Genomic DNA, 27514 nt, shown 5'->3' on the forward strand with positions numbered 1-27514 from the left:
GGTAGATATTTGGGTGGTTTCACTTTTTAGGTATTATGAATAATGTGGCTATTCACATTCACATACAAGTTTTTATGTGAATGTATCTTTTGTGTATTATTTAAAAATGGAATCACTGGGTCACAAGGTATCACTATGTTTAGTATTTTGAGGAACTGAATCTGTAATATTGGATATATGCAGTCATGTGCTAAATTAACATCTAGAACCATAGTCTGAGTTCTTTTTTTTCCCCCATAGTCTGAGTTCTAAATGCCTTGGTTGGCTTTGTTCTGACTTGTGGAGGAATCCACCATACACTTCTGGGTGGGTGATGACAGCAAAGATATAATGGCCAATATATACACTTTGGCATTGTATAGATTTAAAAGGAGGTCCTGAGTTATTTCTGGGGACTCTGCCAGGTTTTAACAGTTAATGGAAAAAGTAATTGCATATATGAATTATCTAAAAGAATTAATCTATTTAGGTAATGTAATGTTTTTTAACTAAAGTTCTGGACTTTGGTCAGACTTAATGTTTTCACTTGGTAAGTGCAGTTTCACTGCATGAAGTTCACTGGACATATATTAATGAGTCAGCTAGAGTGAACAGTGATCCTATATATCCTAAGTGAAATATCAGATACACACAATCAGTGCATTAAATCTATCTTGGGTGCTTTCTGCATGTGACCCATTCCTAAATGCTGGCTCTTTTCTTATAGGGCCCTTTTGTGGGTTTCTCAGTAACCTCCTCTCTTGCTAGGGATCTCTCACTGTACTATCTCCTAACATTGGGGGCAAAAATCTGTGGCTAACCATTTGGATAGTCCACTTAGCTCCTGGTTCAAAGATACACTCTCTTAAGCTTATTCAAGCCTGGCTACCTTCTGTGACATTCACATAACCCCCAGGATAATTTTTCTTGCAAAATTGCAGGTACAGGCCTTTTCCACTGTAGACCTTTCTCTGCTCTGCCATCAAAGACCTCTTTGGATAGTCTATTGTCTTTAGACTTTTCAGGTAACATAAACTACAGGGCACAGAAGTCAAATGGTCTGAGTTTGGGGCATGTGGGAGGCTTGGTTAAATATCTGCCTTCAGCTCAGGTCATGATCCCAAGGTCCTGGGATCAAGCCCTGCATTGGGCTCTCTGCTCAGCAGGAAGCCTGCTTCACCCTCTCCCTCTGCCTGCAGCTCTGCCTACTTGTGCTCTCTCCTTCTCTCTGTCAAATAAACAAGTAAAATCTTAAAAACAAACAAACCTTGCCCGAGTTTCTGCAAGTTCCTTCACTTGGCTTGAGGTGGGGATAGGATGAGATATGCACTTTCCTTTCCCCACTCTTGGGAAGGGGGAGGAAAATGCACAGCACTCCAGAAAAGTGTTTCTTAGGCATCTTCATTTTTCAGTCTCTGATCGATTCTGCCGTATCATTCCCTGGAGGTATGTGAGGACAGAGAATTGTTAAAGGAGCTTCACATTATTCCTATCATGCATTGTGTGGTTGGTCTAGCACCCTTTTTAAGAATACTTAGCACACTTGACATTTCTTCCTTTTTTTTTTTTTAAGATTTTATTTATGTATTTGAAAGAGAGAGAAAGTAAGAGAGAGTACAAGTTGGGGGAGGGACAAAGAGAGATGGAGAAGCAGACTCCCCACAGATGCAGACCAGATCACAGGACCCTGAGATCATGACCTGAGCTGAGGGCAGATGCTTAACCTACTGAGCCATCCACGCACCCAGGATCTATTTCTTTTAACTTTGGAGGCTCTGCCAAAGGACGTGGAAAATTCCCACTGAATATGACTACATCTTAGAAATTTGTGCCAGGATTATTCTAAGTTCTCAACCATTTTTTGGTATCTTGGACCCCTCTGACATTCTGGTAAATGGCAAATTAGAGACCCCTTTCTCACATGACATTTCTACATGCATAAAACAAATGTGTAGGATTACAACAGAAACCAATTATGTGGCAGTAAACTTGAATCCTCAGATCCCATGGAGTTACCTCTCAAGTTGAAAACTTACATAAGAATCCTAGTACTTTACAAGAACTATTACATTTATCTTCCTAACACCCCAATGAGGAAACTGAGACATAATGAGGTTAAGTACTTGGCCTAAGACCACGTACCTAGTCAGAGGCAGAGAAAGGATTTGAACCTGGGCAGTCTAAAACTACAGTGTTGTTTTGAGATTATGCATATAAGAGCTTCCAAATTCATTGATGGTTGAGTAATTATTTCCTTGGGTGAGGGACAGACCTTTAGAGTTAACCAAGCTCCATTTTTCCCCTGGGCCAGAATAACACAAGGCATCATCTCCAAGGGTGCCTGTCTGGCTCAGCCAGTCGAGTGGGCAACTCTTGATCTCCAGGTGGTAAGTTCGAACCCCATGTTGGTTGGGTGTAGAGATTATTTAAAAAAATAAAAATTTTTGGGTGTCTGGGTGGCTCAGTGGGTTAAGCCACTGCCTTCGGCTCAGGTCATGATCTCAAGGTCCTGGGATCGAGTCCCGTGTCGGGCTCTCTGCTCAGCGGGGAGCCTGCTTCCTCCTCTCTCTCTCTCTGCCTACTTGTGATCTCTCTGTCAAATAAATAAATAAAATCTTTAAAAAAATAAATAAAAAATTTTAAAGATTTTATATATTTATTTGACAGAGAGAGAAAGACATAGAGAGAGGGAACACAAGCAGGAGGAGTGGGAGAGAAGAAGGCTCCCCACTAAGCAGGGAGCCAGACGTGGGGCTCGATTCCAGGACCTTGGAACCCTGACCTGAGCGGAAAGCAGATGCTCCATGAGTGAGCCAAACAGGTGTCCCTAAAAAAATAAAAATAAAAAATAAAATCTTAAAAAAAAGCCATTATACACATATATGAGACTGTGCCTCCTTGATGCTGCATCTATGTGGAATACCCTGTCCTGTGGTTTAAGCCACTATTTAGTTTTCTTGTAGCTAACGGCATCCTAACTGATAATACGTACAAATGGCTAAGATTGTGTGTTAACCTTAAAAATAAAACAGTCAGTTATTTTACCAGCAAAAATAGGTTTATTTGGGAATAACAGAATTGCAATTTGGGACAAGCAAGCAAAGTATGGCAAAGCTATAGGCAAGTGTAACAAACACAGGAGAACATTATTTTATGGAGAAGGAGAAAGATGGGAGGGGTTGTTTTGAACAAAAGGCCTTTGGAAAAAAGCAAGAGTTTGGGATGATGATAGTTTCTCGCTGGCTGAGTTGCAGTAGTCCATTTTTTCTAGAAGATGCAATGTGTAACTTTCCTGTTGGGTCCTATGATGGATGATTCTTTCCCTGACATTGAGTGGTAAAACTTTCCCTTCCAGCCTCTCCTTAAATCATGTTAAGTCCTCTTTAGTGGGGTTTCCCTTCATTAATTTTAGCAATTAAATATTCCACCAATCCCGGAGAAGGGAGTCTTGGAGCAAATTACATTGAATTAGAAAAGTGACAAAAATATGGTGTTTCTTATTCCCTTGTTGAACAGTAAAAGCCATAACGAGTATGTACTAATACCTCTTCCGTAACATTTATTGTAGAATTAAAAGAGAAAATGTTCTCAGTAGAGTTAAGAACTACTGCTCTTCCCCTTACACTGAATGTTTGGAAGTTGTCGGAAGTAGGGAGGAGGCAACAGAAAGGGGATTGAGAGAATAAACAAAAAAACAACCTTTCAGATTCCAGGTTCCTCATCTGTTAACAGCAACAGATATTTTATAAGTGCAGAATATTTTCACACAGAATTTTGTGCACTTTGTTATTATTCGTCTGGTAATGCCACACATCAGCATTGTCATTCTCTCTATTTCCCATTTGACTAAATAGAAATCTTGAAAACTAACAGAAATGATTATTCATTCCTGTTCCTTAGATAGGAATAATAACAACTGCTGTCATGTTTTAGCTATCCTAACAAAATTATTTTGACAGTCCACCACTAATAGGCTCAGCAATTGGAAGTTTTAAATCTGAAGGTTTGGTGGAATGTTTTGGCTCAGGACCAGATATGGAAACAGTATCTTTTTTTGTTGTCGTTCTCCATGTCTCTCCTCCCCCATGCCCATTCGTTTACTGTGTTTAGTACCTCAGAACAGGGTATACTCAAAACCTAAAAATACTCAAAAGCCTAAAAACTCATAGTTGGCCATATTTACATATTTGAATTCAGCGGGAAACGTGGTGAAAAAAGAGTAATTGAAATCAATAACTACATCAATACAGGGTTAGAATGCCTCAACATTTATTCGTTTAAGTGCTGAGGCTCTACAACAGTAGTTTTTAATCTGAGATCCTTGGATTGGTCTGGGGAGTCTGAACTTGAATACACTGTAATATATTGCATATATATATATATATATATATATATGTATACTGTAACATAGGAGCGTGTCTACGTGCATTTTTCTGGAGTAAAGTCCCCTAGTTTTCACCAGATTCGCTGAATGTCCCTAGAGCCCTCAAAACGCTACAAAACACGATACCAGTTGACAGCATTGCAAAAATGCATTTCTTCTTAAGTGGTCTTTTTTTCCTATTTGGCAAGGCAGAAACCTCTTGCCCTAAACAAAAATGGCGGGAGCGGCTTCACACGTTGCCCCTCACGCTGAAAGGCTAGAAGGCCCCCGCTACATTCTTTCCACCTTCCCACTCCTGACCCCGGAAGGACTCCATCCCCGCGGCCAAGCGGCTGCTCAGCGCGGGGCTGCGGCGGGGAAGCAGGCGTGGGCCAGCCGCACCTGGCCTGGAGGAGCACCAGGTACAAGGGTGGAGACGCCGGGCGTTGGAGCGGGTGGGGTCGCTACGCGGGCCCCGCTGAGGAGGCGAGGCTGGGCATGGTGGGGCGTGGTGGGGCGCCGGCTGGGGCCCTGGCCTTGGCCCTTGAGCTTCTCAGTGCTGGTGAAGGAACAGAAAGCCAGAGAAGTCCCCACGCCGGAGGGAGGCCCGCAAAGGCAGCACTTTATCAGGGAGGGCACCCGACTGGTCCGAGCCCGACTGAGGGCCAGGGCGGGCGAGCCGAGAGGGAGACCCCTTTCCTGGTCCCTTGGTAAAGAAGGAAGACCGCTGAGGAGAGTGCTGTGGGGATCGGGGGGTGGGGGTCTTGGTGGAGGTAGGAACCGCTTGTGGGTCTGTGTTTCTGCTTGAATGCCAGTGGTTTGAGCAGGGAGTAGTATTTGAATGGGGAAGATTACGCTCTCTTTGCAGGTGCTTTCAGAGAACAATGTAGCATTGGGAGGAATTGGGGCGTTGGGATCCTCTGTCAATAAAGTTGCTTAACATTTATATTCTGGAGGGAGGACTCCGGAAGACCTTGCTCTTGCACAGACCTTAATTATTATTGTTCTATCATTATTGCAACGAAGCATAGCTGTGTTTTTCTCAGAGTTCGGTTGTATGGATTTAGGCTTCACGTCAAAATTTTTTAGGGTATTTCAGACTTTCATTTTTGCTTAACTAGTGAAGTTCAAGCTGTAAAACAGAATTTTAGGGTGTTTAGAAACAAACTATCACATTTTTTAGCTCCGCAGTGGTTAGCTGTAGAGAAGCGAGTAATATTACATAATACAGTATTTCTGGTAATGTTTTAGACTCTATGAATTTGAATATTAAACTGCCTTAGTGTTCATTTTAATTATGAAATTCTTATGGAAGCAACTGAAAGTCGGATTTTTAAATATTATTCAATTATTATTAAGTTTGGAATCATTCCCTCAGTGATTTTAAGTTAAAGGGAATGAGGTAGGTAGGATGTAAAAAGGAGATTTGTCAGAACTCTTTTAAGAAAACCCTGGCAGTTTAAATTGAAAAGTTTGCTTTATTTTCTTTCTCCTCTCTTTAAAAAATAGGAATCTTTTATTATGGAGAAAGACACTTTGGGAGAATTACTCAGTATTTTTTTTTAATGTAGCAAAGATGGCTTAATGATCCAGAATCTACTTAATTGCTAAAAATGTTTCTTAAGAAGTTGTCAGTTTTAAGGGAGTGGAGGGGATAAGTGTACCTTTTTTTATTCTTTTTAGTGTAACAAAAAAATAATATATGTAGGTGCCTAAAAAATGAAATATTTGAAAAGACTTATAATGAAAAGGAATGATTCCTTCCCAGCCTCTCTTATACCCCAGAGGACCATTTTTCTCTTGTTTGTTTATAGATTCCTTTGTATTTCTCAGTAATATATTTGTATCATAGTTTATTGGTTGGAATAAATGTGTTTCAATTAGAATTATACTGAGCCTGAACATAGTCATTAGAATATGTGTGAGGGGGCATTAAGTTTATACTCTGTGTCAGTAGTAGGGAATAAGGTTAGTAGGTTAGTGTCAATAGCAGTAAACCACCTGTGTTTTATTTGGAAGGAGACTACTACTTAATCAGTGGTTTTGACAATTGTGTGAAGAAAGAATATTAACAGAAAAGGGTAGTCTACTGGAGTCTACAAAAAGAGAAGACAAATATGCAGAAATAAAGGACTTAAAGTATAGCTAGCCAGTAAGCTTTTATAGAGAGATTGCTAATGATTTTTATCTTCTCTTTAGTTATATTTATGTGGCCCTATTCAATGAAAAGAAACATTAGATTTGGTAGACATAAACATTCTAGTTACTGGAGAGGCCTATTCTCTTGTGTACCAGAGACCTGTCTCTGGCTTTTAATTGGCCTAGATAAGTGGATCCAGGGATCCATTAATTTTGTGCTCACTAGGCAGCCTTTTCAACATTTTAGAAAAATTTAGCTCCTTACAGTTTTTTATTTCAGAGAAGGTGTGTTTTGATAACATATTTATGTATTCTTTTACTAGATAGTATATTTCCTTATTATAAATGAATAAATTTTTAAGATAACTTATACATCAATACTATGTGAATTTGTTTAGGCACACAGATAAAATTGAGTTTCTGGCTTTGAAAAGCATAGACCCAGAGCCTGAACCATTATGTATCTATGAAGGCTACCCGTAAGGGCTTTTCTGAGAGCTGCTTTCTCTATAGACATCTGACTTCTCTTTCTTTGGTTTCAATAGAAATAGGCATTAAAACAATTAAAATTTCATAGCATGTATGTGGCATTTCTTTGAAGATCTTTAAAATGGGCTAGTAGGAGAATAAGTACCTGAGTTCTGAAGTTCAGTGAACTGAGCATTCTAGCCCTGGGAGTCCTGGTCCCAGTTAGATTTCCTTGTAGGAAATAGGTGGAAGAAATCAGTTTTAAATTATGATTTAAAAGCTGAAATGTTTAACCAGAAAAGAGAAAATCTAGAACCTGCAATTTTCTAGGGAAAATGTGCTACCTGAACTCTCAGTTCAAATCTAACTCAGTTCTTTTTGGGTGCTTTGGTGATTAATAAATAAACTTTTAGCTTGGATAAATTTGGCTCATAATTTTTTTCAGGGAAGTTTATTATGAATAATTAACTGCAAAAAGAAAAAAAAACTGATAGAGTTAAAATTTCAATTTGTCTCTTTCATTTGGTGGCTCATATGTTTTTATGTTTCATTTAATGAAGATTAGAAGAGGAGTCATGTCAGAAGAAACAGTAAGCGAATCACAGTTTTCCTTGAAGACAGCAGTATTAAGAGTGTTTGATCTTCCTCTGTCTTGGTACTATTCTCTCTCCCAGGTAAAAAAGAAAGAAACATGAAGTTGAATAATAAATTTATTGCTCAGAGCATAGTATTTTATTTACAGTATTTAACTTTCAGTTGAGGTTTTAAATGGTTCAGTCAAATATTTATTAAGGTGGTTTAATACTTACTTGATTTTTATTTCATGGCTTTTAGTTGTTATCATATTCAGGACTTTTTAAAGAAATAGTCCTGGGGTACCTGGCTGCCTCAGTTGGAAGAACAAGTGACTTTTGATCTTGGGGTCCTGAGTTTGAGCCCCATGTGGGTGTAGAGATTACTTAGATAAATTAAATTAACTTAGACAAAATTGTTCTACCTTTTTTTTTTTATAGAGATTCTTTTATTGATTCATTTGAGAGAGAGCAAGCAAGAGCATGAAGGGGGAGGTGAGAGGAAGAGGAAGAAGCAGTCTTCCCACTGAGCGGGGAGCCTCGTACCTCATAAATGGAATTATATAATATTTGTCTTTTTGGGACTGCCTTATTTTACTTAGCATAATGTCCTCAAGTTTCATTTATTATGTAGCATGTCAGAATTTCCTTTTTTTTTTTTTAAAAGATTTTATTTGTTGATTTGTCAGAGAGAGAGAGTGCACACAAGCACAAGCAGTGGGATCGGCAGGCAGAAGGAGAAGCAGGCTCCCTGCTGAGCAAGGAGCCTAATGCGGGACTCACCTGAGCCAAAGGCAGATAGATGCTTAATTGACCGAGCCACCCAGGCGTCCCAGAATTTCCTTGTCTTCCCAGGTTGAATAACATTTGATTTTACATACATACCACATTTGGTTAATCCATTCATCCACCACTGGTCATTTGTGTTACTTCCATCTTTTGGCTCTTGTGAATAATGGTGCTATAAACATGAGTGTATAAATATGTATTCAAGTCCCTGCTTTCAGCTCTTTTGGATATATATCTGATGTGAAATTGCTGGATCACATAGTGATTCTGTGTTAAATTTGTTGAGGAACTCGCATATCTCTTTCCATAGTGGCTTCACCACCACTTTTCATTTCTACCAGCAGTGGACAAGAGTTCTGGCTTCTCCACATTCTTACCAACACCTGTTATTTTCTGGCTTTTTGATATAGTTGGTATCTCATTGTGGTTGTGATTTACATTTCCCTAGTGATTAGTGATGTTGAGCATCTCTTCACGCACTTACTGTCTTTTTGTATATCTTCCATGGGAGCAGTCCCTATATTTTTAGTATTTGCTTCTAAGGCAATTTGTGCTTCCTTGTGCTAAAGAAAACGGTATGTATAGAAAGTAGCATTTAGTTCTCTAAAGTTACACCAAATTTCATCCAATCCAAGATGATGATTTTTGACATTTGGACATTTACAAAACTTGCTTACATATTGAAATGAATAGTATCTCAGATGGGTGAAATATAGTGTAATTTTACATGTATATAGGAAAGAAGGTTGCACAGTTAAAATGTATGAGAATAGTAATTACTACCTAGGGTTCAATATGTTTAAGACGTTGTTCATGTCCTTTATACATAAAATGTCTCTAATCTACAAAGTAACCCTGGAATTTGGAAATCATCTCAATTTTACTAATCTGGAGGCTTCAAGAGCTTCAGTAACTTATCTAAAAGGGCAAATAATAGGGGTACCTGGGTGGCTCAGTTGGTTAAACATCCGACTCTATTTATTTATTTGAAAGAGAGAGAGAGTGTGTGTGTGTGCAGGCAGGGGGAGGGAGAGGCACTAGCATACTCCATGGTAAGCACAGAATCCCACACAGAGCACGATCTCAGGATCCTTATATTAGAACCTAAGCTGAAATCAAGAGGTATACACTACTTGATCATATATAGTATTCAGTGTGACTAAAGTGATTTTAATAGATGATGTAAGATAAATAGGGATTTATTTATTTAAGATTATTTTTATTGACATATATTATTAGCCCCAGGGGTACAGGTCTGTGCATTGTCAGGCTTACACATTTCACAGCACTCATCATATCACATACCCTCCCCAATGTCCATAACTCAGCCACCCTCTTCCTACCCCCCAATCTCCCAGCAACCTTGGTTTGTTTTGTGAGATTAAGAGTCTCTTATGGTTTGTCTCCCTCCGACAAATAGGAATTTAAACACCTTCAGTGATGCATCTTGATTCATGTTTCACCACTGCGGAATTGTGTGATCTTTGGCAGGTCACTTAACCTCTTTGAAGCCAATTTACCATATTTGACATGCAATAAATGTTAACTCCTATTATATTTCCCTGTGTCATTTATTTAAGTAATAATACATTTTCCAAGTATTTGTTCTTTCATTTAGTGAATATATACTCTAAACAAAATACTTTTGTCTCTTTTGGTTCTGTACTTTTCTTAAGGATTGCTTTGGAATATTACTGTTTATCATGTAATAGAAACAGACTCTGATTTTCCACCACAACATGAAGAGGCAAGTAGTTTAGTTGATTCTTCAAATTCAGAGTGTCAAGTGAGAAAGACAAAGACAAATTTTAAGCACTTAGGATAAAAAGCTGTCTAAATGCACTGTAGCATCCTGAACTGGTCCTGGAATTGAAAAAGAACATCAGTGGAAAAACTGGTGAAATCAGAATAAAGTCTATAGTTTAGTTAATAATATTGTACTGTTAGCTTTTTTGTTTTGTTTTAATGTAAATTTTTTAGTTTTACAAGAGGTTATATAAGATGTTAATATCAGGAAAATCCCAAGTGATGGGTATATAGGAACCCTACTATCTTTGCAGCTTTTCTGTAAATCTAAAGTTATTTCGGGGCACCTGGGTGGGTCAGCTGGTTAAGTGTCTGCCTTCGGTTTAGGTTATAATCTTGGGGTCCTGGGATCAAGCCCCACATTGGGCTCCCTGCTCAGTGGGTAGTCTGCTTTTCCCTCTGCCTCTGCCCCTCCCATGCTTGTGCTCTCCCTTTCTCAAATAAATAAATAAATAAATAAAATCTTTAAAATAATTATTTCTGGGGCACCTGGGTGGCTCACCTGGGTGGGTTAAAGCCTCTGCTTTCGGCTCAGGTCATGATCCCAGGTCCTGGGATCGAGCCCCGCATCGGGCTCCCTGCTCCACAGAGGAGCCTGCTTTCCTTCCTCTCTCTCTGCCTGCCTCTCTGCCTACTTGTGATCTTTGTCTGTCAAATAAATTAAAAAAGAAAATTATTTCTGTTTTAATTTTTTAAATTAGCATTAAATCATAGCTCACATTTTTGAGTACCTGCTACGTGTCAGATATTATGTATGTTATGTATGTTATCTATCCACAACAACCTTATGAGGAAAGGGTTATTCCCATTTATTCAGAGTTTACAGTTTGCATGCAGTATGTTCTAGTTATCAGAAAGATGCATTCAAAGTATATCTATTAAGCCTCTACTGTGTTTCAGTCAAGACATAATGTGGTGAGCAAGATATAGGCATAGTTCCAGCCCTTACTGAGCTTAGAACCTTAATAAAGTTTGTAGAAACCACCCCTTCATCCCTGCCCCCCCGTCGCCAAAATAAAGGTGTTGTAAGTACTGTGTTTGAGGAATAGATCAACTGAATCCTTTTGCTGAGTAAAGGGAAATAAGGTTATTAGAACAGGAGACTCGTGTGTGACTATCTGTTCTCTGTTTCCAGAGAACATTAGATGGTGGGGGAAAATTGACAAAGAGCATTAATCATAGCATCAGGTTATGAAGTGGGCAGGGTTGTGAAATCTGATCATAAGGAGTAGTGTTCTTTTCCTTTGTGTTTTCAGTGTCTGGGCCATAAATAGATGCTCAATTCTTGTTGAATGAATAGGACATGTGTCTAGTTTTCATTTGTCTGGAGGTGAGGAAATGAACTGCATCACCACAGAAAACCTCTCTGAGCTTTAGGATTCTGAGATGCTATTTCCAGTGTTGCAGGCAATGATATAAGAAGCGATTGACTTCCCTATGGTGGAGAGGAGTAACAAAACAAGAAGTGATAAGCAGGAGTAAGAGACTTTCAAGTGTTGTATTTTCTAGATTACTTAGGATAAACATTTTCTCTGGGAAATGTGTTACTTTTTTTGTCATGGAAAGGTTTTTTTTTTTTTTTTTAAGATTTTATTTATTTGATACAGAGAGATCACAAGTAGGCAGAGAGAGAGAGGGGGAAGAAGGCTCCCCACAGAGCAGAGAGCTGGATGTGGGGCTTGATCCCAGGACCCCGAGACCACGACCCAAGCCAAAGGTAGAGGCTAAACCTCTGAGCCACCCAGGCATCCCTGTCATGGAAAGATTTATTTTTTCATGAGATTATGATTATAAACTTCAATAGGTCTTTTATGTAAAAATATATAAGATATAAACAGAACTTGAATTTTAATAAAAGTAAATTGATTTTTATTGTATTTGAATTTATATTAGTAAAGAACATTATATGTCTGATGGAGCAGTTTTAATTTTTTATTTATATCTCATAGTAGTTCTCTAACTTTAGTGCCCTTGGATATAGAACTGACAATTTAAGCAGCCATGATCACTTAGCTGTGACTGGGCCTTTATTAATAGATTATTTTTCCGTAATGGAGATCTTAATTTCTTATTTTACATTTACTCCTGCAATAAATACTAATCTTTACATTTGATCTAAGATTAGTATTTTTTTGATAATGAGGTCATGGCAGTTTATAAAAATATTGAAATTAAGAATATGTTCTGGGGCACCTGGGTGGCTCAGTGGGTTAAAGCCTCTGCCTCCAGCTCAGGTCATGATCCCAGGGTCCTGAGATTGAGCCCCGCATTGGGCTTTCTGCTCAGCAGGAAGCCTGCTTCTCTTCCTCTCTCTCTCTGCCTGCCTCTCTGCCTACATGTGATTTCTGGCTGTCAAATAAATAAATAAAATCTTAAAAAAAAAAAGATTTTCTTAATAGTGCTGTTTTTATTTTTAATTAAAGACATTTTCTAAGATTTTATTTTTAAGTAATCTCTACACCCAACCTGTGGCTTGAATTCACAACCCTGAGATCAGGAGTCCCATGCTCCAGTGACTGAGCCAGCCACGTGTCCCAATGATAGCGCTGTTTTTAGAATTTATTATTGAGTATTTAGAATCCAATTTCAGGGAGTGTCGTTTTTTTCCAAATCTCATGTGGTTGCTCTTAACACTGAAGGTATGGTTCCAGAGGGAAAAACAGAAATGTAAAGAAATAAAAATTTGTAGGGCTCCTGGGTGGCATAGTTGGTTAGGCATTTGACTCTTGATTTTGGCTTGGGTTATAATCTCAGGGTGTTTAGATGCAAGTGTGGTCCAGCGCTGGGCTCCACACTTGGTATGGAGTCTGCTTGGGACTATCTTTCTCCTTCTGCCCCTCCTCCCATTCTTTCTTTTTCTTTTTCTCTCTCAAATAAATAAATCTTTTTTTTTTAAGATTTTATTTATTTATTTGATAGAGATACAGCGAGAGTAGGAACATGAGCAGAGGAAGTGGGAGAGGGAGAAGCAGGCTTCCTGCCAAGCAGGGAGCCCGATGTGGGGCTCGATCCCAGGACCCTGGGATCATGACCCAAGCCAAAGGCAGACGCTTAACGACTGAGCCACCCAGGCGCCCCTCAAATAAATAAATCTTTAAAAAATTCGCTAATGCCTATAATAGACACATTGCTTAAGAGAATAATTCTTAAAGTTTGTGAAGGGAAACAATTTGAGGTGTTGTTGGAATGTTCTAATTTTTCTTGATAGTTTTGAAGGAATTTAAATGGACTTGGAGGAAAACTAGAGAATAGTTTTAAATTTTTTGTTAAATCATAGTCACTGAGGCCATATGCTAATGGCAAATAGAAGTAAGTCATTTCTGGTACTCCGGAAAATGAGCAATTTTTGTGTAGAACCCAGATGTTATTTTACAAATAGCCTTATTGAGGTATAATTGACAGATATTACACTGTCCCATATTTAAAGTATACAATTTAAGTTTTGACATACATGTGTATATTATACCTCTGAAAGTCTTGCCACAATCAGGATAATGAACACATCCATGATCTCCAGAAGTTTCTCATTCCCCTTCGTAATCTCTCCCTTTGCATTTTCCCTGTCCCCTGCCTCATTTTCCTCCAGGCAACCACTGATCTCCTTTTTATCACTACGGATTTGTTTGCATTTTCTTTTTTATATAAAATTATACAATATAAACTTTCTTCTCTCTTTTTTTTTCACTTAGTCTGAATTTGAAATATATATATATGTTGTGTATATCAGTAGTTAATTCTCTTTTATTACTGCATAGTATTCCATTGTATGGATATACCACAGTTTGTTCACGTGTTCAGCTATTGGTGGACATTGGGTTGTTTCCTGTTTTTACTTTTTAATTGTAAGTAAAGCTGCTAAGATCATTCCCATATAAGTCTTTGTATAGACATATGCTTTCATTTCTCTTGGGAGTGGAATGACTGAATCATAAGATAGGGATATATTTAATTAAAAAATTTTTTTTAAACATTTTTATAAATTTTTATTTACTTGAGAAAGAGAGAGAGAGCGCAGAGAGGGGCAGAGAGGGAAAGAGAATCTGAAGCAGACTCTTGATTGAGGATGAAGCCTAAAATGGGGCTTGACCACGAAATCACCATCAGAGCCCCAAACAAGAGACCGAGGCTTAACCAACTGAGCCCCTCAGGCTGGGATATATTTAATCTTTAAAGAAAATTCCAGACTTCTTCCAAAGTGGCCATATCATTGGGATTGCCAATCTTTTAATTTTAGCCATTCTAATAGAATAGTAGAATCTCATTGTGTGTGTGTTTTTTTTTAAGATTATTTATTTATTTATTTGACAGAGAGATCACAAGTAGGCAGAGAGGACGGCAGAGAGAAAGAGGGAGAAGCAGGCTGATCAGAGAGCCTGATGTGGAGCTCGATCCAGGACCCTGAGATCATGACCTGAGCCGAAGGCAGAGACTTTAATCCACTGAGCAACCCATGCGCCCCTCGTTGTGGTTTTTATTTGATTTTCCCTAAGGACTAGTAATGTTGAACATGATTTCATATACTTATTTGCCACCTGTAAATTTTTGTTGATGTGTCTATTGAAAGCTTTTGCCCATTTTTAAATTGGGTTGTTTTCTTACTGAGTTTTGAGAATTCTTTATATATCCTGGATACAGTTCCTTTATCAGATAAATCAATTGCAACTTTTTTTTTCTAGTCTGTAGATTGTCTTTTCAGTTTCTGGAAAGTGCCATTGGTTGATTGATTGATTGATAGATTTATAGATTTTATTTATTTATTTGACAGCAAGAGTGGGAACACAAGCAACAGGAGTGGGAGAGGGAGAAGCAGACTTTCCACTGAGCAGGGAGCCCACTGCAGGGCTGGATCCCAGGGTTCTGGGATCATGAACTGAGCCAAAGGCAGGCATTTAACGACTGAGCCACCCAGGCACCCCTTTATTTATGTTTTTAAAGACTTACTTATTTTAGAGAAAGAGCTCATGTAAGCAGGAGAAGGGCAGAGGGAAGGAGGTGAAAGAATTTCAGACTCCCCACTGAGGACAGAACCCAATGCAGGCTTGAGCCCATGAATCAAGAGCCAGAGGCCTAAGTGACTGAGCCACCCAGGCGCCCCTAAGCAGTGCCTTTTAAAGAGCAGAAGTTTTTGATTCTGAAGTCCATTTGCTAACTTTTTTCTTTTTTTGTAATGAATCAGGTTCTCGGTGTTTTCTCTAAGAAATATTTGCCTAACCAAAAGTCACAGAGATTTTCTTTTATGCTTGCTTCTAGAACTTTTCTAGTTTTCGATTTTATGTTCTTAAGGGTTTTAGGTTTATGATCCGTGAGTGAATTATTGTATGTGGTGTGAAATTATACAGTACATAATCTTTGGAATTGGATTTTTTTCACTTAACATAATACATTTGAGATTCATTCACGTTGTTATATGTTTGAATATCATTTGTTGCTGAGTGTTCCATTGTATGGATGTACCACTTTATCCATTTACCTGTGGAGGGACATGTAGGTGGTTTGTGGGTCTTGGTGGATTTCTAGATTACATACATTTTCTGTGTTTTCTTCTCAAAATTTCTTTCTTGAATTTACTTTTGACAAAAATAGATTGACTCTATTTGTGCAGGTTTATTTCTGAATTCTATACTGTTGCATTGATCTGTATGTCTGTTGTTTCACCAATACCATACTGTTTTAATTATTGTAGCTTTACAGTTAAGTTTTGAAATTGGTAGAGCAAGTTCTCCAACTTTGTTCTTTTTCAGAGTTATTTTGGTTATTCCAGTTCCTTTGCCTTTCCTTAATTTTTTTTTTTTTTTTTTTTTTTTTTTTTTTTTTTTTTTTTTTTTTAATAAGGAGCTACCAGTATCTACAAAAATTTTTGCTGTGTTTTGCCTGGGTGGCTCAGTAGGTTATGCATCTGCCTTTGGCTCAGGTCAGGTCCTGGGATAATGGAGCCTGCTTCAGGCTCCCTGCTCAGCAGGGAGTCTGCTTCTCCTCCTCCCTCTCCCCTCCCACCTGTTCATGCTTCCTCTCTCTCAAATAAATAAATAAAATCTTAAAATTTTTTTTGCTGGGCTTTTGACTAGGATTATATTGGGTTTTTTTTGTACATCAAATTGGAGAGAAACAACGTTTTATAATCCATGAACATGTTGTAGCTCTCCTTTTATTTTTATTGATTTCTTTCATCAATGTTTTGTTGTTAACTAGCACTGATTTTTATTTAGATTTATCTCTAAGTATTTTTTTTCTTTTACTTGGTGCTATTATCAATGCTGTTGCTTTTTAAATTTTAATGTCCAGTTGCTTATTGCTGTTACAGACTGGCCTATTTACCTATCAGTTCTAGGGAATTTGGGTAGATTTTGGGGGGTATTCCACACAGACAATCAAAATTTTATGCAAATACAGTTTTACTTCTTCCTTACCAATGTGTATTCCTTTTATTCTTTTTACTTGAATTCTTATATTGGCTTATACTTTTAACATGATGTTAGTTCTGGTAGCTTCAGTCATTCCTTGGCTGTGGCAGTGTAACTGTAATCTCTGCCTCCCTCTTCACAAGGCTTTCTCTTTTGTGTCTGTGTCCTTTAATCCCTTATAAAGACACTTATTTGATTTAGGACCCACCCTAAAACAGTGTGATGTCATCTTGATTCTTACCTTAGTTACATGGACAAAAACTTTATTTTTAAATAAGATCATAACCAGATATTCAAAGTGAATGTGAATTTGGGGGGGGGGCACTAAGTCACATACCTTCTAGTCCTAATTTGCTGAGTGTTTTTTTTATTTTTTAAAGATTTTATTTATTTATTTGACAGAGAAAGAGAGATCACAAGTAGGCAGAGAGGCAGAAAGAGAGGGGAAGCGGGCTCCCTGCTGAGCAGAGAGCCCAACTCGGGACTCGATCTCGGAATCCTGAGATCATGACCTGAGGTGAAGGCAGAGGCTTAACCCACTGAGCCACCCAGGTGCTGAGTGTTTTAAAAATCATGAGTGGCTGTTGAATATTTTCAAATGTTCTTTTTAAATCTATTGAGATTATATTGTGGCTTTTCTTCTTGGTTTGTTATTATGGTAAGTTACATTAATTGATTTTTGAATGTTAAACCAGATTTGTATTCCTTGGACATACACTACTTATCTTATACAGTATTCATTTTACATACTGCTAGATTCAATGTGTTAATATTTTATGAAGGATTTTTTTTTTTAAGATTTTATTTATTTACTTGAGAGAGAGACAGTGAGAGAGAGCATGAGCGAGGAGAAGGTCAGAGAGAGAAGCAGACTCCCCATGGAGCTGGGAGCCTGATGCGGGACTCGATCCCAGGACTCCAGGATCATGACCTGAGCCGAAGGCAGTTGTCCAACCAACTGAGCCACCCAGGCGTCCCTTGGATTTTTTTTTTTAATCTGTCAACATTGTAGGTACTAGCCTATAATTTTTTTTGTAATGTCTTTGGATTTGATATTAATAGTAATGCTGGCTTCAAAAATGATTGGGAAAGATTCCCTCATTCAATGGAATTGATATTTCTTTCTTAAATATTTAGTAGAATTTGCCCTATCATTTGTTAAAAGACTTTATTTAACTACATATTCAAGTTTCTTCCGTACATATGTAATATTCATGCTATTTATTTCTTTCTGAGTGAATTTGGATAGTTTCTGTTTTTGAAGAAATTGGTTCATTTCATTTAAAATTGTTGAATTTGTGGACATAGAGTTGTTTAGTAGTCCTTTTCTTACCTGTAAGGCCTTTAAGTGATGATATCTTTTATTTCTGATTTTGGTAATATGTGTCTTTTCTCTCTCTCCCTCTCTCTTTAGTTTGTTTTTGGTCAGACTGGCTAGAGCTTTGTCAGTTTCATTGATACCCCCCCTCCCTCCCCCGCCCCCATCCCCACCCCCAGAACCTACTGGCAGTGAACCTAGTGATTTTTTTTTTTTTTAAACATTTGATTTTATTGATTTGGTTTTCTATTTCATTGATTTCTGTTTAGTCTTTATTCCTGTCTTCTGCTTGCTTTGGATTGAATTTGTTCTTTTTTCTAGTTTCTAAAGGCAGAAATTCAGATTATGGATTTGATACCTTTCTTCTTTAATATAAGCATTTAACAGTATAAATTTCCCTTGAAAGTTAAAGCTACATCCCACGGATTAAGTCTTTTGTTCTTTTTAAGGGATAGAGAAGGGTATTGAGGCAATTCATGCCCTTCCACAAAAACTCCTGTTTCGCTCCCCCAGTTCTGCACTATTAGGGAGACTCAGGACTCTAGTAGTCTTTCTATAAGTAGAGCCTGGTGGGATTCATGAAGATAAAATCTGCAAAAAGTATGCATTACTGCTATCTTTGCAGCATCCCCCCTACCCCCAGGGGCACTTTACAAACCTCTCTCACGAGTGCAGCTGTCTTTACCAATTTACCAGCCATACTAGCTGAACTCTTATTGATATCCTGCTGTGTTTTATCTCTGCATGCCAGAACTTATGTCCTATCTGTTCATACAGATCCCTGTGTTTCTTTAGTTTTAAGGCCAGTTGGTTGCCCTCTGACCTCAGCATTGTGATGGGTTCAAGAAAAAATGAGAACTTGCCATTTTTCTCCTTCTTTTAGTGTTGTGTTTGGAAGTGACACTGTCTCCAGTTCTCTACATCTCAAGACTATGGCTTTATTTATTTATTTTTTAAAAAGATTTTATTTATTTATTTATTTGACAGACAGAGACCACAAGTAGGCAGAGAGGCAGAGAGAGAGAGAGGAGGAAGCAGGCTCCCTGCTGAGCAGAAAGCCCGATGCGGGGCTCCATCCCAGTACCCTGGGATCATGACCTGAGCCGAAGGCAGAGGCTTTCACACATTGAGCCACCCATTTGCCCCAAGACTATGGCTTTATTTTTATAGCTCTTGTATTTTAGGAGATTGATAGTGTCTGTCCCCCAAGACAAAGTTAATTAACTCTTGGTCTGATGTTAATACTTACTGTATACTTATATTACTGTATTTATCATACTATACTGTATCTGTGAATATATTTGTTTCTATTATTAGCATACTGCTTGAAGGAGGCAAGACCTGTGTCCTCTATACCTAGTGCTTCCTGATCATTGGAAGGCATTGATATTTGTTTATTGAAGAGAATTATAGTAAAATTTTCATAGTACAGTGTGGTACATTGTAAAATGCTGAGTAAATATTTGTTGAATAATTCATGCATAAAAGGGCTTATTCAGATAGCATTTAGAAATTGAGTTAATTTGGGGCTACTGGGTGGCTCATTCGGTTAAGCAACTGCCTTTGACTCAGGTCATGATCCTGGGGTCCTGGGATCGAGCCCTCTATTGGGCTACCTACTTTCAGGGAGTGTGGTTCTACCTTTCCATCCCACTCATGTTCCCTTTCACTCTCTCTCAGATAAATAAAATCTTTTAAAAAAAGCTGAGTTAATTCTTGGCTCCTGGGTGGCACAGTCAGTTAAGCATCTGACTCTTGGTCAGCTTGGTCATGATCTCAGGGTCGTGAGATCAAGCCCCACATCAAGCTCTGCATTCAGCACAGAATCTGGTTGAGATTCTTTCTCCCTCTGCCCCCTCCTGCTTATGTGTGTGCACTCTCTCTCCAAAATCAATCGATCAATCAATCTTAAAAAAAAAAAATAAAAGAAATTGAGTTAACTCATGTTTGTCCACATTTCCAGATAGTTTAAGAAAAAATTGTTTTGTTTTAAAACTGAATTAGAGGTGTGTGGGTGGCTCAGTTGGTTAAGCATCTGACTCTTGATCTCAGCTCAGTTCTTGATTTCAGGGTTGTGAGTTCAAGCCCCACATTGGGCTCTACACTGGGCATGGAGCCTACTCAAAAAACAAAACCAAAACAAAGCAAAACTCTGAAATTTAAAATCTTGCAGTGATTCAGACATTTATTTGCATGAAAATTCTTTAGTTGTTCAACAAATTTTAATGAGGTTGAATTGTTTTGTATTCCTTTTGACTTTTATGGTAATATTGTTTACCTAAGAACTTCAGAAAGTAATAAATTAATACACTTTGCTTGTTTTTAAAATTCAAGTTGGGCTAGCTGTCATTTAAAGAGTGTGAAATAATATTCTCTTAGTAGTACTTAATAATATCCTCTCTAGTAGTACTTAGAGCTAGGTTAGCTTAAGAATAATTTTGTTCCTAAATATTTATTTTAAGTGAATAAATATAGGAAGCTTTTTTCAATCAACCTGCATCTTTTCCAGATAAAATTTTCACCAGTAGCAAAGAAGTTGTTTGTGGTAACTGCAGTGAGTGCTGTATCTGTAATTTTTCTGGCCCATCACTTTAAAAGAAGACGTGGAAAGAAGAAAGGAAAAGCATTACCATGGGAACCAGAGCACCTTGTACTTGAATACACTAAAAGAGCAGCATCAGACAAAGGTAGGTGGAGATAGCTGAAGTCTAAAAAAAGAAATTTTATGTATAAATCATAACTGGGGTGCAGTGATTTCTGTGTTTCAGTCTCCAAAATTCCTTTCCTTAATATTTAACTTACAGATAATACAGATTCATTTTAGAAAGATTAGAAAATACAGATAAGCAAACAAAAAATTAAAATCACCTGATATTCTTGTACCTAGAAGTAATGACTGATAATACTTTGGCATTTATCTATTCGTTTCTATTTGCATTTAAATATATTGAGACATAAAATTCTATATTATGTAGAAGTAAATGGTATACAGTGAAATTATGATTATACCTTTTGTAGCTTTCTTGTAAGAAAATTAGCAATATATAAGAATGTTTTTCTAGGTCCACAAATATATTTCTGTGCTATCGTTTTTTTTTTTTTTAAAGATTTTGTTAATTTATTTGACCAACAGATCACAAGCAGTCAGAGAGGCAGGCAGAGAGAGAGAAAGGAGGAAGCAGGCTCCCTGCTGAGCAGAGAGCCCTATGCGGGGCTTGATCCCAGGACCCTGGGATCATGACCTGAGCCGAAGGCAGAGGCTTTAACCCACTGAGCCACCCAGGCGCCCCTGTGCTATCATTTTTTTAAAAAAATATTTTATTTATTTATTTGACAGACAGAGATTACAAGTAGGCAGAGAGTCAGGCAGAGAGAGAGGAAGGGAATCAGGCTCCCTGCTGAGCCGAGAGCCTGACACGGGCTTGATCCCAGGACCCTGGGATCATGACCTGAGCTGAAGGCAGAGGCTTTAACCCACTGAGCCACCCAGGCACCCCTGTGCTATCATTTTTAATATGCACTTAGTGTTAAATTTGAAAACACATACTCAATTTATTTAAGCAGTTCCCTGTTGTTCTCTTTAGAATGTTTTTCTTGCTTTGCATATACTTGTCTAATTATTTTCTTAGTATATAAGTAAAAGTAGAATTGCTGGTCTTTCAAAGATAGTTTTTGTTAGAGATGTAATACTTACTGCCAAATTGTATCAATAACAATAATTTCTTGAGCATGCTGAGTTTTTTATTTATTAAATTTTAAATTTTAATTTATTATTTAGAGTATTATATGCTTTTGTGATTAGTTTGTCCAGCAAATAATCAATGAATGACTGTTTTTGTGCCAAGCATAGTGAACATTGCAGTAATGATGGTTCTCACTTAATGAGATTATTAGATCTCGGATGTAGTGCTAAATTCTGTGTATTCACTTCATTATTTAACCTTCATAGCAATCCTAAGGATTAGGACTATATCCTGTGCTAGTGTTTAGACATAAAGAAAATTGAGATAAGGAAAGCTTACGTGACCTGCTCCGGGACATATAAGTCCAGGAATTGAAGAGTGTCTTAACTGTTGGATTAAGGTGAACAAAGACACAGTGTCTGCCATAGATGGATAGATAGGTGTTTAGGGGAGATAGAAGTATAAAAAACTGATTATAATGTAATGTGATATGGATATAGTTTAGATGTAAGTTCAGGAAAGGAAGTGCTTATATTTTGTTAAATTTGTAACTTGAATGTTTATAGTTGCCAGTATTTTTTTAGAAAGATTTTATTTTTAATCAGTCTCAGCACCCAAAATGGAACTTGAACTCATAAACCCAAGATCAAGAGTTACACGTTCTACTGACTGAGCAAGCTAGGCACACTAGTTGACAGTATTTTTATAGTGATTACAATAGATTATTCAAATATTGCTCTAATTAATTAGTGAATATTTTATTCTTTATTTAGGAAGCAGAGTTTAGCAATGTTAAAAGCAATTGTGAAGAGATGTAGATTTTAATAATGGTATACATTTAATAATTACACAATTGAGTGAAATGAATTTTGAAATTAGAAGCTTTCTGAATGAATATAATATAAACTTTGAGATTTTACCTGAAATTTATCATTGGAGTTACTATTACTTCTAATATTATTGATATATTTGTTTGGTAGGTTCAAGTTGTTCCAGTAGTAGACAGAATTTGACTTTATCTTTAAGTTCCGCCAAAGACAAAGGATCTCAGTCTTGTAACTATGCTAATGGAGGACTTTTCAGTAAATACTCAGGTTCTGCACAGAGTTTAGCCTCTGTAAGTAATGAAAAAAATTATTATTTTATAGATTTGCTTTTTTGTCTTTTGTTACCTATTTGTTTAAATGTTATATAATTATAGATAGCCCTTGGTATGGAAAGAACCTTAAATCATCTGGTTGTGTCTGTTTCCTTTAAGCGAGTAAAATTTTCCTTTTGCTGAATAACAAGACATGGGTTCCAGCTTTCTTTGAGTAAGTGATGTGGACAAATGGGTCCTGTAGAATAGTGTTGATGTGGAAGAATTGCTTCAAAACTAGCTGTTCTGCAAAAAGGCTGCAAAACTAGCTGTTCTGCAAAAAAGCTGTTCTGCAAAACAGCCAACCTTTGTACTAGGTCACAAAATAATGAGCCTGGGTAGGTAAAAGTGTGGCTTGCTGAAGCCAAGTGTGGAGTTCCTCACCTTATTCTTTTGAGCATTAATGTAGTATTGAATGAGGAATAAAGTTAGTATTTGTTGAAGTTTAATATAGTAGAAATGTATTAAATAGGTAGGATATATATTTGCTACTAAATAAAGAATAGGCAAAAAATGTATAGTGATAAATGTGTTCCTGATCCTCTTGGTTATCCTTAGAGATAAGCAACATTGGTAATTTCCAATAAATATTAGTAATATATGGTAACATATATACTTCTGAGAGCATATGCCTCTACCATCATGTATATTCATTATTTTAAATAGTTTATTGAGGACCATGTTCTGTACCTTGCTTCTATATTTTGTTGGAATATATAGCTGTCCATTCTTAAGTGCCTAAAAATATACTAAATTTTTAAAGGCTATTCTGTGGTAGGAACATCTAGATCAAAGGCATGTAGGCTTTCATTTCCACTTTAAAACTTAACAGGGTATTGAATTATATGTCCATTCTATAATCTGAACTTACTCTGTGTCAGAGAAGTGCCTCTGTTTTGAAATTTTTCAACTGAAAGTTGAAGCTGTGCTTTTTAACTACTAAATAGAGAAAGGGAGTTTCATGATAAATATATGAGTAGAAAGTCATTAGAATCACTTTACTGTACTGGCCTCACCTGACCTCATCATTCCACTGCCAAGGTTATGAAGCCAGATTTCTGCCTTTTGCTGAGTGCCCAAACAAGGCAACAGATTTGGAAAGGAAGGGGACAGGGTCCACAAAACTTGGTAATTGGATATGAGAGGTGTGGGAAGAGAAGTTAAAGACAACTATCTGTTTTCTGGTTTGGGAAATTTGGGGGATGGAAGTATTGTTAGTGAATCTGAGAGGAGGGAAAGATTTGTTTTGGAAAGTTACAGAGCTCCTTTTTCATATAGTCCATTGAAGATGCCAGCAGAAAAGCTGAGTAGAATCACCAGATATTTCCACCAGATGGGAATGCAGGCTAAATTTCTTTATTTTTATTATTTTTTAAAAGATATATTTATTTGCTTTGAGAGAGAGAGAGAGTGTGTGAGTTCCCACAAGTGGTGAGAGCGGAAGACAGAATCCCAAGCAGACATCCTGCTGAGCACGGAGCCCATCCCTGGGCTTGATCTCATTACTCAGGAGATTATGTCCTGAGCTGAAATCATGAGTTGGACATTTAACCGACCAAGCCACCTAAGAGCTTCTAGATTTATTTAAAAAGGACAGGACTGGAAGTAGAGACTAGGTAGTCATTTGCATAGAGGAGACTGAAATGATTGGCTCAGTGCACCTTGCTAGAGAAGGGAAGATGATAGAGGCTCTTCAGTTGTAGTTATTGTTTAGCAGAGAATCAGCATTGTTAATAAATTTTGAAAAGGAAATAAGCTAGTTACCTCAAACCAAAGTAGGTGTGGATAAAATTTATAAGGAAATACTTAGTAAAACAGTAAACTACAAAAGTAACTGCTTGATTTTTTTTTTTTATGGAAAATAACTGATTTTTGTTTGAAATACTCTGCATTTTTCAGCAAACAAAAGCTTAAAATACTTAGGGTCTTATGACTCCTAATTGAATATAACGAGAACTGTTTCTTCAGGTCGGAATTACTTGGGTTGTTTCACCAGGAATAGGATTTATATAAACAATTTGTAAATATAAATGATTGCAAAATGTTTTCACAAAAGAGATTTTGCAGTAACTTCTTTCTGTTGATCTTAATTTTAGGTCCAGAGTGTCAATTCTTGTCATAGCTGTGCTTGCGGCAATTCTAATTCCTGGGATAAAGCAGATGAAGACGATATTAAGCTTGTTAATATTCCTGTGACCACTCCTGAGAACTTATACTTGATGGGTAGGAATAACATAATAAAGTTTTAAGATATACTCATAGTTAATATGAAACTAAAAAATGATGAATTATTTTAAGAGAAGCAACATAATTTTAAAATGTTCTTATATCTGTTAAATCTAGTATACATAAAATAACCTGTTGTATTAGTTTCTGGAGGATGCTCTAACAAATTACCACAAACTTGGTAATTTAAACAGCAGAAATGTATTCTCTCAGAGTTTTGGAGGCCAGAAGACCAAATCATTATCACTGGGCTGGAATCAAGGTATCATTAGAGCTATACCTCCTCTGGAGGCTTAGGGGAGTATCTGTTATTTGCTCTTCCCAGCTTTTGATGGCTTCTGGCTTGTGCCCTTCCATCATCATCTCCTCTCTGTGTACCAAATCTCCCTCTCCCTCTTACTTTCATGATTGGATTTAGGGTCCACCAAATAGTCTAGGATAGTCTCCCCATGTTAAATCCCTTAATTTAATCATTTCTTCAAAGAACCCTTTTCTTTGTAAGGTAATGTTTACAGTTCCAAGACTAAGAGCTGACATCTTTGGGTGGCCATTATTCATTATGTTACACTCATCTAAGGGTAGTAATTGAGAAAAATACACAGCCAAGAATACTATATCCAGCTAGGCTGTCATTGAAAATAGGAGAGATAAAAGGCTTCCAGGACAAGCAGAAACTAAAAGAATTCGTGATCACCAAACCAGCCCTACAAGAAATATTGACAGGAGTCCTCGAATCAAAGAGAGAGCCTGAAAGTAACAAAGACTAGAAAGGAACAAAGACAATATACAGTAACAGTCACCTTTTAGGCAATACAATGGCATTAAATTCATATCTTTCAATAGTTAGCCTGAATGTAGATGGGCTACATGCCCCAATCAAAAGACACAGGATATCAGATTGGATAAAAAAAACAAGACCCATCAATATGCTGTCTGCAAGAGACTCACTTTAGACCCCAAGACATCTCCAGATTTAAAGTGAGAGGGTTGAAAACCACTTATCATGCCGATGGACATCAAAAGAAAGCTGGGATGGCAATCCTTGTATCAGACAAATTAGATTTTAAAACAAAGACTATAATAAGAGGTGAGGAAGAACAGTACATCATACTTAAAGGTCTGTCCAACAGACACATGAAAAAGTGCTCAACATCCCTTGGCATCAGGGAAATACAAATCAAAACCACAACGATATACCACCTCACATCATTCAGGATGGCTAAAATTAAAAAGTCAGGAAGCAACAGATGTTGGCAAGGATGCAGAGAAAGGGGAACCCTCCTGCACTGTTGGTGGGAATGCAAGCTGGTGCAGGCACTCTGGAAAACAGTATGGAGGTTCCTCAGAAAATTAAAAATAGAGCTACTCTACAACCCAGCAATTGCAATACTGGGTATTTATCCCAAAGATGCAAATGTAGTGATCCAAAGGGCATGTTCACCCTGATATTTATAGCATCAGTGTCCACAATAGCCAAACTATGGAAAGGGCCTTGACCGTCCATTGGCAGGTAAATGAATAAAGAAGCTCTGGTATATATTTACGATGGAATATTATGTAGCCATCATAAAAGGAAATCTTGTCATTTGCAATGACGTGGATGGAACTGGAGGGTATTACGCTAAGCAAAATAAGTCAATCAGAGAAAACAATTATCATATGATCACGCTAATACGAGGAATTTGAGAAACAAGACAGAGGATCCTGGGGGAAGAGAGGTAAAAATGAAATAGGATGAAACCAGGAAGAGAGACAAACTATAAGAGACTCTTAATCTCAGTAAGCAAACTGAGGGCTGCTGGAGTAGAGAGGGATGGGAGGGATAGGGTGGCTGGGTGATGGACATTGGAGAGGATATGTGCTATGGTGAGTGCTGTGAATTGTTTAAGACTGGTGAGTCACAGACCTGTACCCCTGAAACAAATAATACATTATATGTTAATAAAAAAATGTGTTACACTCTTCTAACCTGATTTGTTGATATTTTTTAAAAGATATACTTTTTTATTTTATTTATTTACTTTTTAAAGACTTTATTTATTTATTTGAAACAGAGAGATAGCAAGAAAGAGCATGAGCAGGGAGGAGAGGCTCAATCTCAGGACTCAGTGATCATGACCTGAGCAGAAGGCAGACTTGGCTGACCTGGCCCTACTTATTTTTTTTTTTTTAAAGATTTATTTATTTGACAGAGAGAAATCACAAGTAGACATGCAGGCAGAGAGAGAGAGGGAAGCAGGCTCCCCGCCGAGCAGAGAGCCCGATGTGGGACTCGATCCCAGGACCCTGAGATCATGACCCGAGCTGAAGGCAGCGGCTTAACCCACTGAGCCACCCAGGTGCCCCGGTCCTACTTATTTATTTGAGAGAGAGAGAAAGTAGGGGGAGGGGTAAGGGAGAGGGAGAGAGAATCTCAACCAGACTCCAAGCTGAGCGCAGAGCCTGATCCAGGGCTTGATCTCATGACCCTAAGGTCATGACCTAAGCCGAATCCAACAGACTGAGCCACCCAGGTGGCCCTATTTATTTTTATTTTAAGTGCCCAACATGGGGCTTGAACTCAAGACCCTGAAATGAAGTGTTGAATGCTTTACCAAATGAGCCATCCTAAGTTAAGCCAAGCCTAAGTTAA

At 37.6% G+C, this 27514-nt stretch overlaps 1 protein-coding gene across 2 annotated transcripts in view; it reads left to right on the top strand.

Annotated features, from left to right (window-relative positions):
- Window positions 1–4643: 4643 nt before the first annotated feature.
- MIGA1 (mitoguardin 1) overlaps window positions 4644–27514 on the top strand; it is a 104255-nt gene continuing 81384 nt past the window's right edge. For both annotated transcript variants that reach the window (XM_045064745.1, XM_045064746.1), the window contains exons 1-5: window positions 4644–4764; window positions 7510–7623; window positions 20345–20522; window positions 22499–22635; window positions 24753–24879. In XM_045064745.1, coding sequence (XP_044920680.1) covers window positions 7525–7623; window positions 20345–20522; window positions 22499–22635; window positions 24753–24879 — 541 coding nt within the window. In that variant the 5' untranslated portion in view covers window positions 4644–4764; window positions 7510–7524. The remainder of the gene's footprint in view (window positions 4765–7509; window positions 7624–20344; window positions 20523–22498; window positions 22636–24752; window positions 24880–27514) is intronic.

The sequence above is a fragment of the Mustela putorius genome, unplaced genomic scaffold (genome assembly GCF_011764305.1).
Source record: "Mustela putorius furo isolate JIRA1106 unplaced genomic scaffold, ASM1176430v1.1 tig00003853_pilon_pilon_pilon, whole genome shotgun sequence".
NCBI lineage: Eukaryota > Metazoa > Chordata > Mammalia > Carnivora > Mustelidae > Mustela > Mustela putorius.